The sequence below is a fragment of the Protomyctophum bolini genome, assembly GCF_963924005.1.
Source record: "Protomyctophum bolini genome assembly, chromosome: 23".
In the NCBI taxonomy this organism is placed as follows: Eukaryota; Metazoa; Chordata; class Actinopteri; order Myctophiformes; family Myctophidae; genus Protomyctophum; species Protomyctophum bolini.
The window spans coordinates 29,541,301-29,552,512 of NC_137884.1; the positions used below are offsets into that span (position 1 = coordinate 29,541,301).

At 42.7% G+C, this 11,212-nt stretch overlaps 1 protein-coding gene across 1 annotated transcript; it reads left to right on the top strand.

Annotated features, from left to right (window-relative positions):
* Positions 1–207: 207 nt before the first annotated feature.
* Positions 208–7,818, top strand: LOC308310811 (calumenin-A-like). Its single transcript, XM_080757248.1, has 7 exons — positions 208–358; positions 1,823–2,044; positions 2,656–2,849; positions 5,017–5,183; positions 5,701–5,761; positions 6,219–6,421; positions 7,524–7,818. Exons 2-7 carry the CDS (start codon positions 1,824–1,826, stop codon positions 7,626–7,628), a joined length of 951 nt encoding a protein of 316 aa, XP_080613374.1. The 5' UTR covers positions 208–358; position 1,823; the 3' UTR covers positions 7,629–7,818.
* The last annotated feature ends 3,394 nt before the right edge of the window (positions 7,819–11,212 follow it).

The window sequence follows — 11,212 nt, forward strand, 5'->3', positions numbered from 1 at the left end:
GAACGCAGTGGAACTTTTACTTTTCTCTGCGCGGATTGGCTCTCTCAGTCGCGAGAGCCAATGGGAAGGCAGTGCGGTGAGTGAGCGCTACATCGGATGCAAGACGTCATCATCCCTCTGCTGAAGTGGTCCAATGGGGCGCGGAGTAGTGTTTTCTGGTGTCATTTCATTGGTTCTCTGTGTGTGTGTGAGGAAATGGACCGGGGGTGTGATCTAACATAAAAGAAAAAGAAGAAGCTGTGTGTTTATTTATCATCATCATCATATTGTGCATCGTTCTGTGGGTGTGTGCGTGCGTCACAGTGCGTGTGTTTTATTATTCTTCTTTCTCTTCCAATTGCAGCATCACATCAAACAGGTTGGTTAATTAATTCACTCGTGATAAGGAACGTCTATAGCTATAGCTTCTGACATTAAGTAGTTGAATTATTAATAGATCATGATTCCTATATATTGATCAGTCTCAGACAGTAGCCTGGATAATGTGACCATAAATGGTTGTTTAAGATGTCGCTGTTGTTTTGTTTTTGATGAATTGAACATGGTGGACCCTCTTGTAAACAAGTGTAATGCTTTATAATTGGGTCGCCCACTCACAGTTGACAGTCTTTGTATTGAGTTGTGCTTGAAATGTTACTGTAATTCTGCAAACTGTTAATACATATTTCAATCAATCAATCAATCAATGAGAATGAAGTGTTTAACTGACAAATCACTGCAGAGACCCATTATATTATTAGTTCAGTATTTTAAAAAAAAGTCAATCACTGGACAATGTTTTATAATAGCCATAATTAACCAGATCATCAGTATCAATTAGGCTATAGTTAGTTAATTATTCAGCAGCACCACTGTCTCTCAGTAGCATTACAGTAGTCTAGGCTACAATTTGATATATAACGATGCACTTAATTGCTGCACGATGTATGCAAAGAAGAAGTTTACATTCACAACATTTCTCTGGCACATACAATAAATCAGAATGTTAAAGCAAAATGGAGTAGGAGCAACTTTAATATCGATTTCTTAATGCTTTTGCACGAGTTCAAGTTAATTAGTTGTGGAGACATAACCATATGCATAAACAGATTGTATTATGTTGTAGACAACTCACACATGCAGGCAAACCCATTTAGGCCTGACGTCGACATTTAAACAATGTTAAACATTATAGACCATGAACAGTTCATTCAGTGCAGCCACAGATCAGTCAGTACTTTCTGACATGAAACAATAAACTAGAGTAAAGTGCCTCCTGGTGGCCAATGTGAAAAGGGTGCCATTTCTTCTTATTCATTGGATGGCAATTGGATGATTCGAGGCATTTGGTTCCAAAAATGTGTTTTGCAAAAATCCACCTATAACAGGCCAGTGTGAAAAGGGTGGGATATATTCCTCAGCCTAGTAAAACAAACCATACTCTCTCTCCCCATGCCTTCGGCCTGGCGGAGACAATAAAACATACTCTCTCCCCATGCCTTCGGCCTGGTGGAGACAATAAAACATACTCTCTCTCCCCGTGCCTTCGACCTGGTGGAGACAATAAAACATACTCTCTCCCCATGCCTTCAGCCTGGTGGAGACAATAAAACATACTCTCTCTCCCCGTGCCTTCGACCTGGTGGAGACAATAAAACATACTCTCTCTCCCCGTGCCTTCGGCCTGGTGGAGACAATAAATACATCAATATCAGGGGGAAAAATTGATTCTGAACATGGCGATTCGATATTGACAATGATCGATATATCACTGAATCAATAAGTATTAAGTATTACAGGAAGTTGTGAACGTATCGTTTTCCTCTGGCCTTTCCTCCTCCAGAATGAAGCTGTCCAGACCGGTGCTGATGTGCTGCTACGCCCTCTGTGTGGTTTACGCCACCAGTAAACCCACCAAGGGCAGTCGCATTCACCACGAGAAGGCTCTGAGCAGCCACGAGCACAACGACGAAGACCACGAATACGACCACGATGCCTTCCTGGGCGAAGAGGAGGCCAAGACCTTCGACCAGCTCCCGCCAGATGAGAGCCAGCGCAGGCTGGGGTGAGTTGAGCTCATTAGTCCTTCTCTTTTGTAATTCAAGGATAAATCCACTTTCTGTAATGAAGGCAGACAGACACGAGAGAGAGAGAGAGAGAGAGAGAGAGAGAGAAAGGAACTCTTTATACCTTCCGGGGTTCCCTTATCATCACAACGATCAAAAACAGGTCATGTGATATTTTAGGCTATGCAACGTTAGCTTTGGTTTAGCCGTAATTTGCAACTCTAGATTGTTTTAAATAATGGGATGAATCTAGAGTTGCAATACCCTCCATTGCTCTAGGCCAAGCTTGAATTATCCTCTTTCAATCTGCCCTGCGTCATCATCGTAGACAATAGAAACATATCTTCATCTATGTTCCTTCTCTTCACAGCATCATCGTAGACAATAGAAACACGCTCATATCTTCATCTATGTTCCTTCTCTTCACAGCATCATCGTAGACAATAGAAACACGCTCATATCTTCATCTATGTTCCTTCTCTTCACAGCATCATCGTAGACAGAATAGAAACATGCTCATATCTTCATCTATGTTCCTTCTCTTCACAGCATCATCGTAGACAGAATAGAAACATGCTCATATCTTCATCCATGTTCCTTCTCTTCACAGCATCATCGTAGACAGAATCGATGAAGACAAGGACGGCTTGGTGACGGAGGCCGAGCTCAACGAGTGGATCAAGAAAGCCCAGAAGAAATACATCTACGACAACGTGGACCGCCAGTGGAAGGACTACGACGCCAACGGAGACGACATCATCTCCTGGGACGAGTACAAGAACGTCACCTACGGCACCTATTTAGGTAAGAGTAAAGAACGGCACCTACGGCACCTATTTAGGTAAGAGTAAAGAACGTCACCTACGGCACCTATTTAGGTAAGAAGAAGGCTACGAGGGGCACGGTGGCACAGTTGGTAGTGCTGTCGCCTCACAGCTAGAAGGTCCTGGGTTCGATTCCCGCTCGGGACGCTGTGGGCGCTGGCGGCGTGTTTCCTCCTCCGCGTCATCAGGGCCCATACCCGAAGGCGGGGTTGGCGAAAGGGCCTTTCTGTGTGGAGTTTGCATGTTCTCCCCGTGTCCCCTAGGGTAGGTACCCTCACATGTTCTCCCCGTGTCCCCTAGGTACCCTCACATGTTCTCCCCGTGTCCCCTAGGGTAGGTACCCTCACAAAAACATGCAGTAATCCTGGTCTCTAAACTGCCTCCCCCTGGCCAGCTGGGGCGCCTGATGGAGGGGAAAGGAACTGGTTGGAATAACGTGTTCCTTCCACGCGCTACGCTACGTCCAACCAGGGAAACTCCCCCCTGTCAGGTGTAAAGGAGCAACTTGGACACTCAGGCATGAAGGAAGCATGAGTTCAAGTCCGTTGCTCTCCCCAGGTTGGCGGAGGGTGTGTAGAGCCCAGGATCACAGTAGATGATTGGCATAGGGGTGAAAAATGGGTTACAAAATCGTGGGATAAAAAATATATTAAAAAAAAAAGAAGAAGGCTACGAGTATAAGAAGCAGATCTAAACTAATATCCCTTCCCTTCCCTTCCCAGAGAACCCAACAGAAGAGGAAGGCTACGACTATAAGAAGCAGATCTAAACTAATATCCCTTCCCTTCCCAGAGAACCCAACAGAAGAGGAAGGCTACGACTATAAGAAGCAGATCTAAACTAATATCCCTTCCCTTCCCAGAGAACCCAACAGAAGAGGAAGGCTACGACTATAAGAAGCAGATCTAAACTAATATCCCTTCCCTTCCCAGAGAACCCAACAGAAGAGGAAGGCTACGACTATAAGAAGCAGATCTAAACTAATATCCCTTCCCTTCCCAGAGAACCCAACAGAAGAGGAAGGCTACGACTATAAGAAGCAGATCTAAACTAATATCCCTTCCCTTCCCAGAGAACCCAACAGAAGAGGAAGGCTACGACTATAAGAAGCAGATCTAAACTAATATCCCTTCCCTTCCCAGAGAACCCAACAGAAGAGGAAGGCTACGACTATAAGAAGCAGATCTAAACTAATATCCCTTCCCTTCCCAGAGAACCCAACAGAAGAGGAAGGCTACGACTATAAGAAGCAGATCTAAACTAATATCCCTTCCCTTCCCTTCCCAGAGAACCCAACAGAAGAGGAAGGCTACGACTATAAGAAGCAGATCTAAACTAATATCCCTTCCCTTCCCTTCCCAGAGAACCCAACAGAAGAGGAAGGCTACGACTATAAGAAGCAGATCTAAACTAATATCCCTTCCCTTCCCAGAGAACCCAACAGAAGAGGAAGGCTACGACTATAAGAAGCAGATCTAAACTAATATCCCTTCCCTTCCCAGAGAACCCAACAGAAGAGGAAGGCTACGACTATAAGAAGCAGATCTAAACTAATATCCCTTCCCTTCCCAGAGAACCCAACAGAAGAGGAAGGCTACGACTATAAGAAGCAGATCTAAACTAATATCCCTTCCCTTCCCTTCCCAGAGAACCCAACAGAAGAGGAAGGCTACGACTATAAGAAGCAGATCTAAACTAATATCCCTTCCCTTCCCTTCCCAGAGAACCCAACAGAAGAGGAAGGCTACGACTATAAGAAGCAGATCTAAACTAATATCCCTTCCCTTCCCAGAGAACCCAACAGAAGAGGAAGGCTACGACTATAAGAAGCAGATCTAAACTAATATCCCTTCCCTTCCCAGAGAACCCAACAGAAGAGGAAGGCTACGACTATAAGAAGCAGATCTAAACTAATATCCCTTCCCTTCCCAGAGAACCCAACAGAAGAGGAAGGCTACGACTATAAGAAGCAGATCTAAACTAATATCCCTTCCCTTCCCAGAGAACCCAACAGAAGAGGAAGGCTACGACTATAAGAAGCAGATCTAAACTAATATCCCTTCCCTTCCCTTCCCAGAGAACCCAACAGAAGAGGAAGGCTACGACTATAAGAAGCAGATCTAAACTAATATCCCTTCCCTTCCCAGAGAACCCAACAGAAGAGGAAGGCTACGACTATAAGAAGCAGATGGCGCGCGACGAGAACCGCTTCAAAGCAGCCGACAAGAACGCCGACAACGACGCCGACCGCGAGGAATTCACCGCCTTCCTCCACCCCGAAGACTTCGACCACATGAAGCACACCGTGGTGCAGGTATTGTGTCCTTAGTCTTTAGTCTTCAGTCTTTAGTCTTCAGTCTTTTTAATAGTTTTCATTTAATTTTAGTCACCCGGAATGTTAGTCTAGTTTTAGTCGACTAAATATCATAAGAATTTAGTCGACTAAATCTAGTTGATTTAGTTTTGGCGGGCCTTGATGCCATCGTAATGACTGTTTTTTTTTTTTCACTTGCTGAAAATAGCCGATCTACAAGCTCACGAAAAATGTTCGTTGACTACCTTTTTTCACTGACAAACTAAATGGAAAAACTAAATAGAAACAACGCGTTGCAGTGCGACGCGTTGTTTCTATTTAGTTTTTCCATTTAGTTTGTCAGTGAAAAAAGGTAGTCAACGAACATTTTTCGTCTTAGTTTTAGTCGACCAAAACAACACTGTCACAATGAAGTACACCTCAAAGACTTAAATAAACTTTAGACGAGGATCACAAAGTTATTTTTTAACTTCATTTGTTATACTTCTTATTCTTAATGCTGTTTTTATTCAAATAGGAAACCATGGAAGAACTTGACAAGAACCTGGACGGTTTCATTGACCTGGAAGAGTACATCGGTGAGTCAATTATTTAATGAAGAGTACATCGGTGAGTAAATTATTCAATGAAGAGTACATCAGTGAGTAAATTTATGTAGTGATATTTCTGTCCTGTAGGAGACATGTAATAATATTTATTTAACATGTAGTGATATTTCTGTCCTTTAGGAGACATGTAATAATATTTATTTAACCCATTCTAAACGTCAACCCATGTTGGTGTTAGCATCATGTTATGCTTTAGCTGTTGAAAAAATAGCAGATCTACAAGCTCGTCGCACGCCACCGAGTGGCACGCTACGAGCTTGCAGGTCTGCTATTTTTGAAAAATCGAAGAACGACTGACATTTTTAGAATCTGATCTCAGGTCAGAATGGGTCAATCAGACCAGTGTGTGTCCAGTGGAAACCTCGTATGAATCTGATCTGGGGTCAGAATGGGTTAACATGTAGTAATATTTCTTTCTGTCCTGTAGGAGACATGTACAAGGGTGAGGAGGAGGACGGCGGTGAGCCAGCGTGGGTGACGGCGGAGCGCGATCAGTTCAACGAGTTCCGGGACAAAGATAAGGACGGGAAGATGGACCTGGACGAGACCAAGGACTGGATCCTGCCCAACAACTACGACCACGCCCTGTCGGAGGCCAAGCACCTGGTCAGCGAGTCAGACGCCGACAAGGTAGGACCGTCGTCCTTACGGAGGAAAGGGAGCGTCGCACCTCCACTCTAGCCCAGTTGCTGGACAAGGGGAAAACATAAGGGGCACGGTGGCACAGTTGGTATAGTGCTGTCGCCTCACAGCTAGAAGGTCCTGGGTTCGATGTCCGCTAGGGACGCTGGCGGCGTGTTTCCTCCTCCGCGTCATCAGTGCCCATACCCGTAGGCGGGGGTTGGCGAAAGGGCCTTTCTGTGTGGAGTTTGCATGTTCTCCCCGTGTCCCCTAGGGTAGGTACCCTCACAAAAAACATGCACTAAACTGCCTCCCCCTGGCCAGCCGGGGCGCCTGATGGAGGGGAAAGGAACTGGTCGGAATAACGTGTTCCTTCCACGCGCTATACGTCCAACCAGGGAAACTCCCCCCCTGTCAGGTGTAAAGGAGCAACTTGGACACTCAGGCATGAAGGGAGCATGAGTTCAAGTCCGTTGCTCTCCCCTTGTCCCCCATATATGGGGACTAGGTTGGTCTCCCTTTGTCCCCCATATATGGGGACTAGGTTGGCGGATCACATTAGATGATTGACACAGGGGTGAAAAATGGGTTACAAAATCGTGGGATAAAAAAATATTAGGGCAAGAGGAAAAAATAGTTATTCCTGAAGAAGATCCTAAACTAAGGGATGGAAACGTTGAGTCAAATAAACCAGTGGAGCTGAGTTTTTCATACCAGTGTTTCCTCATGAATGTCATCCTTTACATCCAGTGTTGTAATGTATTTCGGCGGGCCTTGATGCCGTCGCAATGACTGTCTTTTTCACTTGGCTGAAATTAGCAACTATAAATGACTTATACTGGATCTGTTGTCCACTAGTCCCTTCCTAACATTTTAGTCTAGTTTTTATTTGTTGACGAAATCGTCAGTATATTTAGTCTTAGTTTTAGTCGTCATAGCTTTAGTTTCCATGTAGTTTTCCTCAGTGAAAAAAAGGTAGTCGACGGACATTTTTCGTCTTAGTTTTAGTCGACTAAATCAACGCTGCTTACGTCTCGCTGTCATGTCACCTTGAGGGCACTTTGTGAGCAAACTGTGACTTCTTGTAAAACAACCCAATTGCTTTTCTCAGGATGGGAAGCTCAGCAAAGAGGAAATCCTGAACAAGTTCGACCTGTTCGTCGGGAGCCAGGCCACAGACTACGGCGAAGCGCTGAACAAGCACGACGAGTTCTGAACAGGAAAACCATTCCATACGTGAAGTAATTTATTTTGTACGATAAGACGACGCAGCGTGTTGGGATCAGGTTGTCCATCTTTTGGATTTGGAATTTGATCGTCTGCTGTGTTTACATTCGAGTCCATTACTGTACCTTACATTACTGTACCTCCATTACTGTATTTACTCCATTACTCCATTTACCTGCCTTCGAGCTTCTGCTACGTCCGTTAAGGCCGTTCTCTTGTGGAGTTGCTCTCACTCACAAGCACTGAAAATTACACACACTGTTGTCACTCTTTTTATAAACCATCCTAATTAAATTAACCCATTCCTGATGGACGGGAACTCCTGGTGTTATTGTTGCCATGTACAGTATGTAGCAACATCACATTTTTGTAATTTCTGAATAAATATTTGAAGTTTTTCCAGAAAACGTATGTCAGGATTTAGAAGCCTTTTTTTTGGGTTGTAGAATCTGCCTCAGTTCTAGCGGTGAATGGGTTAAGGTATTTAGTGGTTACTGAGCCTGGTATTTCATACTTTGTCTATTTTGCTTCTCCTTTATCCTTGTGTGTGCCTTCGTAATTGGGGTGGTTTCACTTAAAGGAGAATTCCACGCTAGAAGGCTTTCTTACCTTATTTGTAGTTGTTACGTCCCCACCAAAGAGGTCCAGGTGTTATTTGTAGTCGTTACGTCCCCACCAAAGAGGTCCAGGTGTTATTTGTAGTTGTTACGTCCCCACCAAAGAGGTCCAGGTGTTATTTGTAGTCGTTACGTCCCCACCAATCAATGATCTATATTCTTTTACCAGGTTAGTAGCATTGAGATCAATGATCTCTTTTACAAAGGGTCCAAAAGCCACAAAAGAGACGACATTAAAAGCATACAAATCATTTAAATCTTTACTTTAAAATGGTTTGAAGGCTATTTCCAAGTGATTCTTGATATTCCTGATAATCTGGCCATGAGGTCAATGTGTACTACTGTACTGTTTATTTGAGAAAATAAACTAAGGAGAGAATAATGTGTCTTAATAAATGTTGAGATCATTCAAAACGTCTGGATAATCAGGTGGAACAACTGTCGGCTTATATTATTTTGAGAATTTATTTTCTGAACAATGTTTTATTTAAAAAAAAAAAAAAAAGCAATGAAAAGTTTTACATTTACATATTAAAGTATTTATCTGCAGAATGTACCATTTAAAGGTTTCAAATAAAAGAAAGTATTTTGAAAATAGCCAATCTACAAGCTCAGAATGCGTCGCAAACTAACTAGTAAGGTTTTCAAAGTAACTAGTAAGGTTTTCAAACTAACTAGTAAGGTTTTAAAATAATTGTAGTGGAGTAAAAGTACAATATTCGGATCTGAGATGTAGTAGAATAGACTTAAGTAAAGAAATACTCCACTGAGTACATGTAAATGTACGTAGTTACTTTACACGGGGACCCCCAGGGGTACCTGAGGGAGTTCCAGGGGGTCCCCAGCTGAATGATAATTAGGAAGCAAATGGACCCTTATGGGTCTGTAACTCAGTGTACCAATTTGTACACTCAAGTTTAATTATAACATTGATTTTACAATATAAATTGGGGGTCCCAGATATAAATTACATTAAATGGGGGTCCGTAGACTAATGCATGTCAATCTGGGGGTCCGTAGACTAATGCATGTCAATCTGGGGGTCGCCGAGGTTGAAAAAGATTGGGATCCACTGCTGTCAAAGATCATTGTAGCTCTCTTCCAGGCTGACTGAAGTGATTTCAGTAATATATTTGGTCACTAGATGGCAGTGTAAGACCAGACATGACCTGATGAAGATCAAAACAGATCGAAACGTTGTCAGCATTTAAATAAAGAACGTCTTACCTTTACCTGTGGTGAAGTGTAAGACCAGTCAACATAGTTCAACACCAAGTTCTCAGTCTGACAACGATTTCAGTGATTTTGATCAAACTCGTGTTTCTAATAGAAATAAACGTTCAGAAACACCTCCTATAAAAGGTCTGGGATATGTCATCTGGTTGGCAGTACAGTATGTAGAACAGTTTATTATAACGATCCTAAGACCTGAACATCATAGGTTTGTGTTCATTGATTAGTAGAGCTCTCTTCTCTCCGTTTCACTGCTCATTATATTAAGACTTTATGGATGAATAAAAGAGATCTGATCCAGTCATGTCTGAGATCCAGTCGTGATATTTGTTTTAGATTTTGAATGAGTCGTTTTTCTTTTTTTAGGTCCTTTGTCATCCATGATTACGTGATGATACTAACCTCAACGTCCTTGAGCAAGGCACTAGCATCTGGATGACAACCTCTCCTGCAACATGCATCACAAACATAATTAACCCATTCTGACCTGAGATCAGATTCATACGAGGTTTCCACTGGACACACACTGGTCTGATTAATCCATTCTGACCTGAGATCAGATTCTAGAAAAATGTCAGTCGTTCTTCGATTTTTCAAAAATAGCAGACCTACAAGCTCGTATCGCGCCACTCGGTGGCGCGATATGAGCTTGTAGATCTGCTATTTTTCAATAGCTAAAGCATAACATGATGCCAACACCAAAATGGGTGCCCGGTCAGAATGGGTTAAGCAGACAGATATACTATTACTATTAATATATTACAATCAGGAGTGAGACTTCTGCTTCTAGTGACTTCTTTCTTTGTCGACTGAAACTCTGGTGAAAAACGTTCATCCACCATTTTTTCCACGGACGAAAATTAAAAACTAAACTATGATGATTAAAACTATGACGAAATATATTGACAATTTCCTCAACAAATGAGTAATATTTGACAAAAATAAAGAATCTAAATAAAGTATGTAAAAACGAAATAAAAACTAAGCTATGATGAACAAAACTATGACTAAATATATTGACAATTTCCTCAAAGAAAATATAAATGAAAAAATAAATAACACTTTTTCCACACTTTTTTCTAGTTGGAAGTGTTTTTATTAATAGATTTGGGTCAAAGGTTATCAGCACCATAGTAATAAAAAAGTGTCTTCTATGCCCTGAAATGCATTCTTGCATACACCATGTGTCATTTCACCAGGGACCTGCAGCTAGGGGGCGCCATCACCAGGGACGTGCAGTGTTAGAGAGAGGCAGGGGCTGAAATCCCCTAAGAGGAGTACTTTTGGACGAAAATAGCAGATCTATAAACTCACAACGTGTTGCACTGTGATGCGTTGAGAGCTTGTAGATCAGCTATTTTCAGGTGCGCAACACAGCACTCTTTAGCTAGTGGAGATGCAGGTTTGTAACGACATGGATTTATAAACATATTTGTTAAACGCAAAATACTGTGTTCAAGTTCAGGAGACTTTGGAAGTGAACGCCTTCCTTCTGGCATGGAAAGGAGAGGAGAGGAGAGGAGGGCATTTTGCATCTCTTCCACCATGTAGTAAATGGTGTATTCGTGTTCTGGAGAGGGCAGTTGTTTTACAGACGGGTAAAAGGGCAGTTGTTTTACAGACGGGTAAAAGGGCAGTTGTTTTACAGACGGGTAAAAGGGCAGTTGTTTTACAGACGGGTAAAAGGGCAGGGGCTTGCAAAGCCAAGAAGGGTTAGTTAGAC

What these genes read in the sequence shown, in the direction of transcription:
- LOC308310811 (XM_080757248.1), top strand. Translation starts at nt 1,824, where the DNA reads ATGAAGCTGTCCAGACCGGTGCTGATGTGCTGCTACGCCCTCTGTGTG. An exon ending in TGAAGCACACCGTGGTGCAG is followed by an intron (nt 5,184 to 5,700) that starts GTATTGTGTCCT and finishes TTATTCAAATAG; the next exon opens with GAAACCATGGAAGAACTTGA. An exon ending in TGACCTGGAAGAGTACATCG is followed by an intron (nt 5,762 to 6,218) that starts GTGAGTCAATTA and finishes TCTGTCCTGTAG; the next exon opens with GAGACATGTACAAGGGTGAG.